General features: G+C 39.5%; 1 protein-coding gene across 2 annotated transcripts in view; it reads left to right on the top strand.

Moving 5' to 3' along the window:
* Positions 1 to 14,798: 14,798 nt before the first annotated feature.
* The window catches only part of LOC122652734 (calcium uniporter protein 6, mitochondrial-like), a 28,745-nt gene continuing 26,855 nt past the window's right edge, over positions 14,799 to 16,688 (top strand). For both annotated transcript variants that reach the window (XR_006331639.1, XM_043846558.1), the window contains exon 1: positions 14,799 to 15,284. Coding sequence is in view for 1 of the 2 variants with exons in the window: in XM_043846558.1 (XP_043702493.1) it covers positions 14,844 to 15,284 (441 nt within the window). In the remaining variant the exon portion in view is untranslated. The remainder of the gene's footprint in view (positions 15,285 to 16,688) is intronic.

Raw genomic sequence — 16,688 nt, 5'->3', positions numbered from 1 at the left:
TTCGTTCTACATATGAAGCATGCGAAGCACCAAGCTATGATGCATCACATGTGCATAAAACACGTGACTCAGATGCCATTTAAGAGGCCGAGGCACGTCGTATCGTGCGATGGAAAGCACCTGATCCAATGTCTAACAAAAAGTGCGGCGAGAATCTTTCGATCTAACGGCTCGAATTTTAGTCGACAACGCTTGTTACGCATGGTAGCTCACGCAGAACCCCCTATGATATTCCCCATGTAACGAAAAATTATAATAAAATACCAATTTTTCCCTCAGAACTTTGAAAGGTTATAACTTGGCCATTTCAAGTCCGATTTTGATGATTCAAATAGCAGATTTCTCTTTGAGAGCTCAAGAACATCCCTATGCAAAGAGAAGCTGCTGGTGGAACCTCCAAACCCTCATTTTGCAAGAAAATCAAGATACAGAAAGAGTGGGCTATGGGAGTTGCATCAATCCTTCTCCAACCATCATGCTTGACTTGTTGAAGCTCCATCGATGGTGGGTGAATGGTTGATAAGCTACATTGAAGACAATGGAGGATCTTTTGCACAAGAAGTGAGAGAGAAGGTGAAGAGGCACACTTGGGAGATGAGGACACATTGAGTGTGTACATTGGGCAACATTGAAGTAGCCATTGGTGAAACTGCTTAGGGTGAAGCATTCCAAGCCCTAGTTTTGTTGGAAATGGGGTTTTTGGTGAAAGTGGAAGATTGCACCGGTGAATGAAGCATACACTAATCAACATCCACAAATTGAATAACAATCGCTTGTAGAATTACGCTAAAGAGGTAATTTACACTTTGCATTTTCCCATTTTATATGTAACTTGATTGTAGACTAGGTGTTTGTAAAATTAATTAAATCAAGACTTGATGGTAGTTGGGGGAATTTGCATTTATATTTATGCTTGTAATTGGGGCAATCTATAAGCTCATTCATTGTTATATTGTTGGGACTCCAGGGAAGAACTTGACAGGGTTGTTGATACACCCTCATAGTAGAGACTGTAAAAATTGTGGGGGATATACGCAAGCCATTGTATACTAAGGGTTGAAGTAGGTTCATAGTTTAAAATCTCGCGATATCTCGATATCTCGGGCTGGTCGAAATGGCCGAAATATCTGAAATATGCCGAAATCTCGCTGAAATATGGTATTTTTTCTGCCATATTTTGGCACTCCATCTTGGTGGGTTTTTGGCCATATTAAGGCCTAATACTTCATGTACACCCTTATTTAAGCTAAATAAACACATTTAAACCTTCATATTGCAAAAAAAAATGAACTCAAAGTAGTGTTTTGTGTTTGCACCCTTGATTGACAGTATACGGTCGTCGACCCTGATGTATAAATAGTTAAATACACATTGATTAGGTACTAAAAGACATATTAGAATTTTAAACAAAGTAATAAAACAAAAATAACTCATAAGTCATAACTTATAACTCATAAACTCCATAATAGTCAATAGTTCAATACTCAATAGTCAATACTCATTACTCAATAGTTAATGCACAAAGTCACAAGTTCACAACTCACAAGAGTGCAAGACTCACAAGAAATATCATGAAATATTGCCGAAATATCCCAAAATATCACGAAATATCCCAAAATATCATGAAATATCACTGAAATATGAACTTTTCCCATTTCGCCTTGCCATTTTGTCTCGGTCGTGTCGAGATTTCTGAAATATCCCGATATATCGACGATATTTCACAAAATCTTGAACCATAAGTAGGATAGAGTGATTATGGGTTGTAGGTTCAACCATAATCAGTATCGGGGTGGATGGAATCTAGTTCTTGTATTATTAAGGACGGAAGCAGGACAACTCCTAAACTGTAGGAATAGTTGAAAAGAGTTGAGTATTGGGCAAATACAAAATCCTAGAAAATATTGCTCTGTGGATGTAGGCAAATTGCCGAACCACGTATATTGTGTCTTGTGGATTTTTGTGTAAGCATAGAAGTGTATTTGTGTATGCAGAGTAGGTGTGCATCTCCTGGTAGGCCTGCCAATCTTGGTGCAATATGGGAGACCATTCGAGCTGTAGCTGGTAAAATTGGGATTGCCCAAGCTAGTGGCGTTTACATTATAGTACTTAAAGTTCAGTTAACGTGACACAGATTGGGTTCCAGACTTATTAGAACCAATGTTGGAACATAGACAGTTTCAAGGGTAAATTTTTATAAACACTGATTCACCCCCTCTCTCAGTGTGTGAAATCTGTTCAAAAATATGGATGACGACTTCGAAGGTGAGTTGATGACAATAGCCACTGAAATGTAGACTTTCAACCCGTGGATTTGAACTGAGACGCATTATGCCCTCCACCTCCTCCTCACCGTCCACCCTCACCTCCGCCTTTGCCACTTTCCCTTGGAGTTGAGTTTTAAATAAAATCTTGTTAGAAATATATTGTACTAGGCAGTAGTATAAGACTTATCTATTTGTATTGCAGTTTATACGTCATCGAAATATCGTTTTAGATGTTGAAATGGGATTGACAACACCAATATAGGTCCTCTTGTATCAAGGGAATAGAAGGTAGTAGAGTTGAGTCGTATCAACAGATACTCTCCTTAAGGTTTTTAAACACCCCAATTTGTGCAATCCAGGTTGATTATGCATTTATATCTCCAAGATAAAACAACTCTCTAATCACAAAATTTACACTACTAAATGCGATTACACAGGGAAATCTGAAGGTTATACTCATTAACCCATTGACATAGACAAACTACAGTAGAGAGGAAAATATAATTTAGAATTACTTTCGAAAAAATGTTGAAGGAAAAGGAAAGACCCCCCTCCTTATATAAGAGAGGAAGAGACAACTAAGGGGTGTCTCCAAAAGACACATCCAACAAAAAACCACAAACATATTTTGAATCTTTAATTTTAAAAACATTAAAAATTCCAACAATCCCCCAAAAGATTCAAAATGCCAATAAAACAAACACTGAACTAGTGAGTACATTAAACATAGTGGGACACATCATTGCAGGTGTCTTTCGGACTTGAACCTTCACTAGGTCTAATGAACTACACTATAAAGTATGGGTGAAGTCAAACTTCTTCAACCTTTCCTCATGTGCGTAGTCAACTAGCTCACCATTCATATCCTACTAGTCAACCTTATGAGAGATCACTTTTTTATAAAATCGGATATTTTCTACTGGTCTTGTCCCCTATCTTGGTGTCATGGATGTTTAAAAAATTTGCCTATAAAATTCTCATCGGTAGGCGGCCTCACCTCCTACATCTACTTAGGTCAGCCCATAGTCTACACCATAGTTAACACAACCCCACATTTCGTGAGATTCGGCTTGATTAAGAGTTTGTAACTCATCCACCTTTCATTGTGGTGGTACTATTTTCCGATCTAATCAGAATGAGTTAGAAAATAGTAGTACTAGTCAAGTCATCCAATGACTTCATTTTTACCTTTTGAACCTAATTCAGGAATTTACCTCTTCACATAGGTTGGGTGTCCATCACATGACTTATGTCACAGGTCTTTAGGGCTCATTCCTTTAGATGTTATCACCTTAGTGGTCTGAGGCTTTATACAAATACTAGTAATATTATTTTCTTGACTACATAGAGTTGATAGCACTATCTCATTAGCCTCACCAGATATATATCCAAGACATGTGTATCTCTTATTTACTTTAATGACCTTTAGTCTTTGCATTGATATAAAGGCACTGATGTAAGTTTAAAAAAATGTTGAAGAAAAAGATAAGACCTCCCTCCTTATATAGGAGGCGTTCGACTCCTCTCCTAGGACCTGCCTCACCTCCCTCCCTCCTACTAGACACAAATAAGGGCGAAATGATCAACCGCCTACCCCCTGCCCAAGTGGGGTCCACCCCTGTTTGTGTCTGGTAGGAGGGAGGGAGGTGGGGCAGGTCGTAGGAGAGGAGTCGGATCCATACAGGAGAGGAAGAGACACAACCAATGGGTGTCTCCAAAAGACACACCCAACAAAAAAGCACAAACATATTTTGAATCTTCAATTTTAAAAACATTAAAAATTCTAACAATTCTATTTATATGAAAAGGGAAAATTACATCCTCTTCCCCTATAATTTGCCCTAATTAATAACTACCTCCCTTATATTTTCAATAATTACACTCGTACCCCCTCTGGCTGTCAATGCTAGCTTTTGTGGATATTGCTCCAAGTGTTGTGTCCAGCTCAGCAATTGTGATGTAGACAAGTAGTTAGGATGACATGTGCTTAGGTTGTTAGAGGTTGTTATCAGTCAGTTGTCTATGTGTAAATGATGTACATTTATAAAGTTGTAAGTCATTGTTAATTAATGAGAATCCAGTTCATCACCTGGTATCACGATCTTAACCTCATGCGAGTTTCTTTTTTCTTTCCTTCATGGTTCCTTATGGCTCTGCCTTCTTCCTCGGCAACGGTGGACTCTTCTGTGTTGTCTCCAGTGCTTATCCCCGTGAATACTGCGCTCCACAACTTCCTCTGAAGCTTAATTCCACCAACTATATGTTGTGGCGGGCTCAGTCTCTTCCTCTCTTAAGAGGATACAATCTGTTGGGTTATGTATATGGTTCTTTCTCTCGACCAGCGCCTTCTAATGATTCTTCCACTGCAGCGATATGGGAACATCAAGATTAACTTATCTTGAGCTGGATCATTTTATCCCTTTCGGAATCCACCATCTCCCATGTCGTCAGTGCTACGACCTCGTCTGAATCCTGGAATACTCTAGCGCGAGTCTTTGCTCCTTCCTCCCATACTCGGATCATGGATCTCAAAGATTGATTATTCAGACTCCATCGTGGAAGCGACACTATTATTGACTACCTTACCTCTGTTCTTTCCATCGCGGACACCTTAGCGATGATTGATCAGCCTGTCAACAATGAGGAACTGGTTCATGCGGTGCTCCGATGCCTCGTTGTAGAGTTTCGTGACTTCGCCACTTCTATCTGTCTCCGCCCAACACTAGTGTCCTTTGTTGAACTCACCGGTTTGCTCATCAACCTTGAGAATTTTCTACGGTTATCATCTGATATTGCTCTTCAGATCTCAACTGCGAATCTGGCTTCAACTGCTAGATCCACCGTGAGTTATTCTAATTCTAGCATGGTCAATCCATGACGTTCAGCTTATCGTGGGAACAAATTTTGTGGCAATCGTCGCTTCACCAGGCAATCTGAGGCTCTTGATCGCTTTAATCGTCGCTTTGATTTGTAGAATGGATTTCATTCCAACACTCCTTCGGATCAATTCGTGCATCAACCATTTCATCGGCAATATGTTCACTCTCCATTAGTATATATAATGTAAACGAATAATGTGCCAAAATTGGAATGAACAATGTATGAGAGAATTAATCATAAATATGCAAGCTCTAAACTAGGATGCATGAGTGAATGATAAATTAAAAGGAGCACTTTGAGAATATAAAGATGATAGTAAAAATATGGTAAAGCCTACATTGATAATAATTCTATTTTAACAGCGAAAACTACTGAAGAAGAAGAAGACAAGATGCACAATAAATATAAATCAATGATGTATGAAAATCCTAGACATGGGCAAAACTTATGAACAAATGGGATCTAATATGAGATGTATGGGAAAGAAAAAGACAAGGTGAAATCATGAGGATGAAAACTAAGCCAAACATGAGAAATCCTATTCTAACGGTGAAGACATAGGCGAAGAAAACATGCAAACACAATATGGAATATTGAATCATTGATGAATGGGATTCCCAAATATGTACACCACACATGGACAAGATGAAACCTATATCTAAGCATGAGCATTAAATCATGTACTAATGCATGAATGCAAGAAAATAGACTATATGCATGCATAAGGAAAGAGAAAACATGTATTGTTTAAGGAACAAGAAATCTATTCATGATGAGACCATAATATGTCAACATATAGGATTAAAGAACATTAACATCATGAGAGTATCATGGGTAGATGAGCAAAAATCCTAACAATGAGAAATAGAAACACCTAGCACAACAAACTATGGAAACGAAGAAAAATATGCAACCCAAACATAGAAAACAACCCTAGATTGCAATATGTTCATGAGTGAAAAATGGAAAAGAAATCCTAAAATATGTGTATCTTTTTTGGTACGATCCTAAAATATGTGTATCAGGACATAAAAATACGATAAACAAAGTTCTATGCTTGCAATAATAAAAATTGTATAACATGGAATGACAACGAGAAATCATATATCATGAAAGAGAACATAACAATCAAGCATTATGAGATTAATATGCATGAAAACTACCATGGGGAACTAAGGCATGCAAGGGAAATATGAAAGTCTATGCAAAACATAGGATGTATCATATATGAAAAGGAATAAGAGAACAACATATAAGTGAAATCGATCTCTTAATTACAACAATAAAAACAAAGTAATGGGTGTGTGCAATCTCTACCTAAAGAGATAGGATCATACACCTTGCTCATGCAACACCCAGAAGAAAGATGTGTAGAAGAGGGTTGTCGGCCGCCCTTGACTCAGTAAGAAGGCCCAAATTGGTTCACAATAGTCACTCAAGTATTAGGGTTGCACAATATTCTCTCTCTAGCACATTCCAAGTTCGAAATGCTCATAACTTTTGATATGTATGCCTGAATCAAGTGATTCAAAAGCCATTTTTCTTTTTATTTCACATATTACATTTTGGTATGAAAATCGAAGTAGTATTGAATAGCATGGATTGCCTCCAGTGTGGGTCCCACTTGTCAAAAATAGAATCTTATCCCAATAAAGGGGCAAATGAGTTCATTTTCGTACCAAATTTGGGTATGATGAAATAAATTATTATTCGGGCACCTCAGCACATTTTCGAGATTAATAACCACTTATTATCATATTTTTCTCTTCAAGGTTAGTTTGGTCATTTTGTATGGATGATTTAGTGGACTTGTTAGGGAGCATAAAAAACCTTCTAAATCTATAGATACAAAGTCTCTCAGCCTTAAGGAATACTCATCATCATAAGAGCAACCTCCGGGGTGAAAAAATGAGTGGTCTACAGAATGCCCCTCTTTGATTAAAACCGTGAAATAATTGAAAGTCAAAGAAATGATTCTTAAGCATTTCATGTTGTCGGGGTGAGAAAAACTTTTAGCACCTTGCTCAGGGGTACTAATGTAAAAACATGGTAAAATGATAACAAAAATGGCACGTTGTCGGCTAAATGTCGCCAAAATCATAAAGTGTTGAAAAATCCAAGGGTAGCCGCATGGCCTTAAACCAAAGGATTTTCAAAACAAGAGAAATTGTGAAATTTTTTGAAAATCCGGGGGTAGCCGTATGCTTTGAACCAAAGGACTTTCAAGAAAAAGGAAATCATGTACTTTTTTGAAAATCCGGGGGTAGTCGTATGGCTTTAAATCAAAGGACTTTCAAGAAAAGGGAAATCATGTACTTTTTTTTTTTTTTAAAATCCGGGGGTAGCCGTAAATCAAAGGACTTTCAAGAAAAGGGAAATCATGTACTTTTTTTTTTTTTTTTAAATCCGGGGGTAGCCGTAAGACTTTAAACCAAAGGATTTTCAAGAAAAAGGAAATCATGTACTTTTTTGAAAATCCGGGGGTAGCCGCATAGCTTTAAACCAAAGGACTTTCAAGAAAAGGGAAATCATGTACTTAAAAAAAAAAATTCGGGGTGGCCGTATTAAACTAAAGGACTTTCAAGTAAAGGAAAATCATTAACTTTTTTGGAAATCCAGGGTTAACCGCATGACTTTAAACCAAATGACTTTCATCAAATGGGGAATCATGTACTTTTTTGAAAATCTGGGGGTTGCCACATGGCTTTAAACCAAAAGACTTTCAAGAAAAGGGAAAATCATGAGGGGTTGAGCGGAATCTTACCAGTGCCTTGCTCAAGGCCACTAGAGCACAAAGGGTGGTGGGATATACCTGTGTGACAGATCATCGGATGAACTGATAAGGGTATCAGGCTGTTGCTAGTATGGGTTGTGCAAGCTGGGTGTCAAAATTTCTGATAGTGCGGGCTCTTCCGTCAAGGAGTAATAGTAATTGGTACCAAAATTATCGATAGTGCATGCTCCTTCTTCAGGGTTGTACAATATCTACCGTAGCATAGGCTTACTAGGAATGGTCTTGTATAGATTCTATCGGTGATAGGGTGTGCTAGGAAAATCTTGTATAATTTCTGCCATAGATAGGGTGTGCTGGGAAAATCAGGAACAACTTTTGCCATTGATAGGGCATTCTGGGAAATAGTTGTACAACTTCTATCGTTGCTAGGGCATGCTGAGAAATAGTTGTACAACTTTTCTCATTGATAGGGCTTGCTGGGAAAATCTTGTATAGCTTCTGCCATTGATAGGGCATGGTAGGAAATAGTTGTACAGAGATTGTTGATTGGGCATGCTAGCAAAATCTTGTACAACTTCTACCATTGATAGGGCATGTTGGGAAATAATTGTACAACTTCTGCCATTAATAGGGCGATGCTGGGAAATAATTGTATATAACTTTTACAATTATCGGGGGAATGTTGGAAATAATTGTGTACAACTTTTGCCGTTGTTGGGGCAATGCAGGGAAATAATGAGAGGGGCATTGAATTTGTCGTTGTTTAGGCATGGTGGTAGAAGTTGTCGTAGTATTGGGCATATCTATCATCAGGACTGCTATTGTGTGGGCATATCAGTTAGGTTATTAGGACATTTGAAAAAAAAATCGAAACGGGGCCGATCGACCCTCTCGTCATTTGAGGACCTTTTGAAAGACAACGGACAGGGCCAACCAGCCCTCCTGTCATTCGAGAATATTTTTAAAGATATCGAGCGGGACCAACCAACCCTCCAATCGTTTGAGGAGATTTTAAAAAACATCGAACGAGGCCAATCAGCCCTCCTATCGTTCAAGGATGTTTTGGAAAACGTCGAACTGGGCCAACCAGCTCTTTAGTCCTTCAAGGGTATTTTGAAAGACATCGAACAGAGCCAACCAACCCTCTTATCATTCAAGGAGATTTTGAAAAAATCGAATGGGGCCAACCAGCCCTCTTGTTGTTCGAGGAGGATTTTTTAAAACATCAAGTGAGGCCAACTGGGCCTCCTTTCTTTTAAGGATATTTTGAAAAGCGTCGAACAGGGCCAACCAACCCTCTAGTCTTTCGAGGATATTTTGAAAACCATCGAACAGGGCCAAACTCTCTTGTCGTTCGAGGATATTTTGAAAAACTTCGAACGGGGCCAACCAACCCTCTAGTCATTAGAGGAGGATTTGAAAAACATCGAATGGGGCCAGCTGGTGTAGACACTTCATTTCGTCTTTCCCCCGGAGGCTTCCCATGACGATGATGAGTATCCTACAAGGCATAGAGTCAATGTATCTACAAATGTAGTGCAAGTTTGTACTTCCCGAATCCGTCCACAGATCATCCACCCACAATACCCCTCAAAGGGTAAACCCCGTTGTGGGTACTGCGATCCGCATACGGGTTTTTAGGGTCCCTTGATGATGAGGGGGATCTTCGGATCATGCTTTTATGCATCAAAAGAAATGGAGTCGCCACTTAGGATTTAGGCCTAGGACCCAATGAATGATAGCCCTATCTGGAGCGAACAAAAGGTCTACTTGATTCCATATGTCTGGTCAGAGAATCTGGGTAAGCGATCAAGTTACGAGGATGGGAAGGTATTAGCACCCCACCTCGCTTGGTTATACTAGTTTTTCCACTAGATACTAGTTTTTGAATATTCTCCCGCAGTGATAAGTCCTATACCCAACATGCAAGGCCAAATTGACATACATCAAGTATGTATGAAGGAATTACATATGTAGTTACAAATGAAAATTCTAATCATACACACTGAAATGAAATATTTTAATAAACAAAATTAAAGTAAACTAAATATACTTAAAGGAATTAAAACATGCTACTTTCAAGGATGAAAACTTACTATGTACATTAATGCGAAACACTTTTTTTTTTTTTGGTAAACAATGCGAAACACTTTAGTTATCTACATTGTCATAAAAAAAGGGAAAATGTAAGAAAATATACATGCACACAAAAATACAGAAAACAAGAAGCGTTGGTTGTCTCCCGGCTTAGGTGGAGATGGATGGTCGGCTCACCTTTCTCTTATCGAATTGAATGAGGGTATGAATATAAGGCTTTTGCCACTCAGTCTCCAGGCAAAGTAACGGCTAGAAATGGTTTCTTTTGCTACTTGGCTTTAGGCAGAGTAACGGCTTGGAGAAAGATTCTTGCTACTCAGACTTTGGGTTGAATAACAATGCCTTACAAGGTTGAAAAGGGACTACTTGAAAAGGTATGGGTCAAGATATATGGAAAAATAGGATGAGATTTGGATAAATGAATGGTGTGAGCTCAAACGGAGAGCGGACAGAGTAACGATTGGGCAAGTGTGAGTATGATTCAATGAAAGAGAATCAGAGGGAGGAGAATGGAGGCATGATGAGGCTCCGGAAGGACAAAAAGGGAGTTGAAGCTAAAAAATGGAGCAAGAACATGCTTCTTAAGGCATATCTAGGCATACCTCTCAATAGAGGGGGGACCTCCTATTTATAAGGGGTCCTGGCCTACCGCGATGCTACAGTATGCAATCATGAATATCTGCATGTTGAAGAGTACGGCGTGCAAATAAAAGAATCTTACCTACACAAGAAATTTTGAAGAAAAGGGTTGGAGGCCGCCCTTGACTCAGTAAGAAGGCCCAAATTCATTCACAATAGTCACCCAAGTGTTAGAGTTGCACAACCTTCTCTCTCTAGCACATTCCAAGTTTGAAAACCAAGGTTTTGTATAGAGAAACTAGAGAAGGATCCCCCTCAACATGAGAGGCAATGTATTTATAGATTTAATGGAGTGTACATGCTCTTAAACAAGTCCATGGATCATTGAAGTGATCTGAATCGTCCATGGGGAATTTCCCAAATGATTTTGCATCAATGGTGTTGGTTTTGCCAAAATCTTGGCCAATAAGGTTCAAGCAATTGTGTTGTTACCAAATATGTGTTTCTTGGGGCCTAAGAGTGCCATATATGGATGGAAGCTGCAAAAATAGGGCTTGGTTGCAAATGGAAGTGAAATCGCGGCTAAACATGGGAAGATTTGGTGTCTCAGATTTGCACATGATAGACATTGAACAGGAGGTCAGTCGACATTGAACAGGGGGTGAGTCGACATTACCTTGCTATTGACGAACATGGCCTCAATTTGGACTCATTGAAAAGGGGTAAAGTCAATGTCGACGGAAGGTTGCTCAATGTTGACCTAGAGTATTTCATTGTCGACCTCATATTTGAGTTCGACGGGGCATTCTAGGCTGCTTGGGCCGGTTCCAGAGTGAATTGGGTTGGGTCTAGCCTACCTAGGGTTAATTTGGAAAATTTAAATGTTCATAACTTTTGATATGTATGCCTGAATCGAGTGATTCAAAAGCCATTTTAGTTCTTATTTTGCATACTACATTTTGGTATGAAAATCGGGGATGGTACTGGCCAGCATGGATTGCATCCAGTGTGGGTCCCACTTGTTAGAAATAGAATCTTTTCTCAATAAAGGGGCAAATGAGTTCATTTTCGTATCAAATTTGGGTATGATAAAATAATTTGTTATTCGGGCGCCTTTGCACATTTCTGGGATTAATAACAGTTTATTTTCATGTTTTTCTCTTCAAGGGTATTTTAGTCATTTTGTAGGGACGATTTGGTGGACTTGTTAGGAAGCATAAAAAACCTTATAAATCCATACATACAAAGTTTCTCAGCCTCAAGGGATACTCATCATCGTCAGAGCAACCTTCAAGGTGACAAAATTAGGTGTCTACACGGGTTCAAGTCACTAGAAACAACCTCTTTGGAAACAGGGGTAAAGCTGTGTACATTTGACCCTCCCCAGACCCTACTAAATGCGGGAGCCTTGTGCACTGGGTACGGCCTTTTTACAACAGCCGTGATCAAAATGACCGACAAACCCCTGGTCCTTTCCGGCTTTCCAAGAGTGCGTTGGTCATTTTGCACGCGTTACAAACCTAGACACAAAGGGGGTGAAGGGACCCCATGATGCCAACGCATGTACTCTCAATCTCTCATTGGCCACTATGCACACCGGGCCAATACTCCCCCACAAAGAACACCGACCATATATATATATATAGTCCTCTTTAATTTACTGAAATGTACAATATTAACTGATTCACATTTAATGATTCTGATCCAGTAGATGCTCAAACTTTAGATGTAGAGATTCCCTCCAATTCACGGTTGGAGGATAACTTTTGCCCCCCCCCCCCAAAAAAAAGGTCAGCCCCACAAAATTGACCAAAATGGGTCTCAATTAGCACCCGGTAGTAATGGTAACAGGTAGTTGTAAAAATAGTACAACCGTACTATTTTAAACTTTAAAGAGCTTTTTTTTTTTATTTAGCAAAAATAAAAAAGGGTAATTTACACATACCACCCCTGAGGTTTGACGAAAGGATAATTTTACCCCCCCAATTTTAGAAAATTCTACGTACCCCCCTGAGGTTTGCAAACGGTAACAAATAAGCCCATTCCGTCAGTTCATGACTAACAACGTTAAAAGTATAAAGTGAATTGACCAAATTGCCCTTATAAGGAAAAAAAAAAAAACTAGCAACTCATCTTCCCCCAAACGATTTGGGGGAAGATGAGTTGCTAGAACAGAAGAAAACACAAATAAAATAAGGGTAAACGTAGGTGTCTCCTCCTCCAGATCTGATGTTTCTGAAATTAAATAATCAAAACAGATAAACAGAAGAAACTTCTTCTTTTCATTAAAATTTCGTTTTCATTATCACAATCTATTCAATAATCGTGCCAGAGCACCATCACTTCTCCATGTTAATTCGATTCGCAAATCCTATTAGATCCATGAAAATGAATTTTAATGAACGGTTTTGGCTTCAGGAAGAGTCCTCACATACCCTATCCACGCCGAATTTGGTTTGATTATAGTTGATTGAAGAAAAAATATCCATATAGACGATTCCAAGAGAGAAGAGAAAGCAAAACTAAAGGAGATACTCAAAAACCCCTTTCTCCTACCAAAAAAAGCAAAACTCAAAGAGATATTGAAAAACCCTAACCCTAACCCTCCATAAAGGGTCATGCCTTGCCTCTTAAGAGCATAAACCACATCCATGGCGGTCACGGTCTTCCAGCGAGCATGCTCTGTATAAGTAACCACATCACGAAGCAATCCTCGTTGCACATCAATTCATTCAATGTTCATCGATTGCTCATCACCAGTGTCATGGTTGCTGCCAAATTCATGGATAACATGTGAGTTACCTCCCAGGAAGAGCTTTGAGAGCTCTCTCGTAAATCACAACTCTTTTCTTGAATGGCGCTTTGCTCCGAGCGATGAGATACCTCCACTATAGTTTCAAGTTGAACGGATTCCTTAGTATCTCTTCTTCGTAGAGCAGATCATCCTGACTAGGGTAGAGTTCCTTAGGAATGGACATTGACGGTGAAGTTGCATGTTTCAGCCACTATGAAAAAACCTATCTGTGATTTGCTGAAGTCTACTGAGGATGAGGACGGTGTATAATGATAGTGTATGGTGAAGTTGCAGGTTTCAAACACTTATGAAAACCCTATTTTACGATTTGCAGAGGACGAGGAGATGGATAACACTTCCAAAAAAAAAAAAAAAAGAGATACTAATGATTTCCACCCATGTCCAAATTCTGGAGATTGCTTCTCTTCCACCGCCCTCTCGTCGGATTCCGGCCGAAGAACGACATACAACCTTTGTACATCGTCGGATCTGTGAGCTTCTTCTTTGTCCACCTTTGGCCTGTAAAAGAAGAATATTTCCCCTCTTTCCCAATCGATTTGGAACAGGGACAAAAAGGGAAAAAAAGAATCCATTAACACTTGACAAGAGAGAGAGAGAGAGAGAGAGAGAGAGAGAGAGAGAGAGAGAGAGAGAGAGAGAGATACCTTCAACTCATCTTCCTCAATCGATTTGGGGAAGATGAGTTGCAGGTTTTTTTTTTATGGGTTTTGTTTGCAAGGGCAATTCTGTCAGTTCATATCATAATTTTAACACTGTTAGTCATGAACTGACGGAATGAGCTTATTTGTTACTGTTTGCAAACCTCAGAGGGTACGTAGAAATTTTCAAAACTGGGGGGTAAAATTATCTTTTAGTTAGGGGTGGTGGGAAAAAAATTTTACTGCTACTTTTAGAGCAGGTACAAGGCTTGCAGCCAAGGAAATGGAATAATTTACTTGCCCTTTGGGTTGATAAATACCCTCCTATGTTTTGGTATTTTTTAAAATACCCTTAAGATCTCATTTCCTTGGCTGCCAGCCTTGTAGTAGGAACATTCCTACTACAAGTATAGTAGTGAAATTTCGTCCGGTGGTATGTGTAAATTACCCAATAAAAAAAAGCTTTTCGTTTCAAAAATCAAAGAAGGGAAAAATGCATTGTACGGGCCTTCCGTCGCCATTAAAGCGCAAAAAACGGATGTTGCGGTCTCCCACACTTCGAAAGGCATGTTTTGCAACCCCTCTGCGTCCGGCCAGCCGAGTGCCTCCGTTCCGTTCCTTTCGCCCCTTGATGTAAAAACTAAAAATCCGGAACCTGAAACTGTGCCCCTCCATAGCCCTTCTATCCTTCTTCTGTCATTCATTCTCGAATCCCAATTTCTCTAGCCTCCCTGCAATACATTTCTCTCTCTCTCTCGATCTGATTGATTCATTGATTAGTGAAGGAATGGATATACGAATATCAATTAATTGAGAGTGGTAGTGCATAACAAATGTGGCGATCTTCGGGTACTCTGTTAAAACGGAGTCTGTTTTTAACTTCGGCTGCGAGAAAGCCGTTGGGGTTGAGGTGGGCAGAGACTGAGAGTTGTGGCCGATCGTCGAGATCTTCACCTTCCTCTGGAGAGGCATCATCGAAGGAGACTGATTCCGACGACAGCTGCCATGGAAAAGGAGGAAGCGTAAGCATAGGGGCAGATGACTTATCGTTCTCCGAAGTAAAGAAGCTATTGCGACTGGTGAATGTGGATGAATTGAAGAGGAAGCTTGGGATGAGAGGGAAGGAGGTGATCAGCTATTCTGAGCTTCTCCAAGCTTGTGAAAGCATGGACGTCGTCAGGTCGCCTGGCGAAGCTGCCGCGTTCGCCCGAGTTCTTGACGAGGCAGGAGTCGTGCTCCTCTTTAGAAACATGGTCTATCTTGAGCCTGATAAGGTAACTTCACCTGTTTCTTGCTCTCCACTTCAGTCTTCTCTATTTTTTTAATGTTTTGTCCTTTTCTGTTTTTGAATGGGGAACTATTTAATTTGATTGTGTTCCCTCCCCATCGTTGTGGGTTCTGTACATGCTCTCCGATGATGTTTTAGGAATTTGGGTACGCTCTTCTTTTGCTTCCGTGGGCAATATTTACTTATCCCGTGTAGTGGGAGAGTTCCTGGGCGAAAGAACTCGTGTTTTGCTTTTGAGGGATTTGGGATTCAATGGGCCCCTGGGAACATATTCATGGTGATTAACGTGGTCATTAGGTTCCGCAACACCCCCAACCAACCGCCCGCAATAAAAGAAGAGGAAAAGGAGAGGGGAGGAGGTGGCCGGGGGGGGCGCAAAAAAAAAAGTGGAACAAAAAGTACGTGGTTATGATTAAGTGGTTTAGCAGTGTGTTTGCTTTTCTTTTTCCCTATTTGTCTTTCCGAAGAAGAAAGCATCACTCTGTTAGTCGAGCTATAAGATCTATGAACACATTTTATTGTTAACCGTATATATCCACCTCCACAAGCGTCATCTATTTAGTTTTCCCAAATTTTTTTTTCTCTTTTTCCTTCTTCTGATGTAATTTTAAAGTTTGCTTATTTGCTTTTGATTAGGCATTTATAACCCAGCAGGCTCCGTTTACTGCTTGAGATCTTATCACAGGTGTATGACTCCAGTGTTTTGTTCGCCCCATTGCCTTGGGGATCTTATTTCAATCTCCCGTTCATCCTATTCTATATCACCTTAAGTGCAAGATATGTCTCTGTTTCCATAATATACTCCCATAAGAGATTCTGGTTGGTATGTTCATTGATTTATGCATCTCAGAGCAACCTAGAAGAGGGGGAGGGGTCTAGCTTTGAAATAATAATTTCAGTTACACTAGAATGCAACCGTTGAGAAGATACTTTTTTTTTTTATTTTATAATATTAGCAGCAATTTATACTTTTTTTTATTATTTTATAATATTAGCAGCAACTACAGTTCAGGCCATCTTATCATCTCTAAAATTTGCGAGCTTATCCTGCTCGAAGTTCATTCTGGGCATATGGAAGATCCTGCTGCTGGGTTTTGATTTTTCTATTGATTAGATTAAAAGGCTCCTTCAAATAATTCCATCAAGGAAAAGGAGATTGTTCTGCAGAACACTATCTTTGGATCCAGAATGGTTTCTGTATCTGATCCATGTGTATTTCTTAGCTGTGCAATTTACCATTTTGATTGTGCTTGCTTCTAGTTGCCGGGTTCAAAGTTCAATTCAGCTGGTGTTCAATTTGCGGTCCCGAGTAAGTTTAGTTGGTCAATTCGGCATCAATCCACACAATGAGTGACATTAACTGGTTATTTATTTATTTATTTTTGGTGAA

This window comes from Telopea speciosissima, chromosome 2 (assembly GCF_018873765.1).
Source record: "Telopea speciosissima isolate NSW1024214 ecotype Mountain lineage chromosome 2, Tspe_v1, whole genome shotgun sequence".
Lineage (NCBI taxonomy): Eukaryota > Viridiplantae > Streptophyta > Magnoliopsida > Proteales > Proteaceae > Telopea > Telopea speciosissima.
Note: the sequence above shows the minus strand (reverse complement) of the source record. Positions and strands in the feature narration are given on the sequence as shown.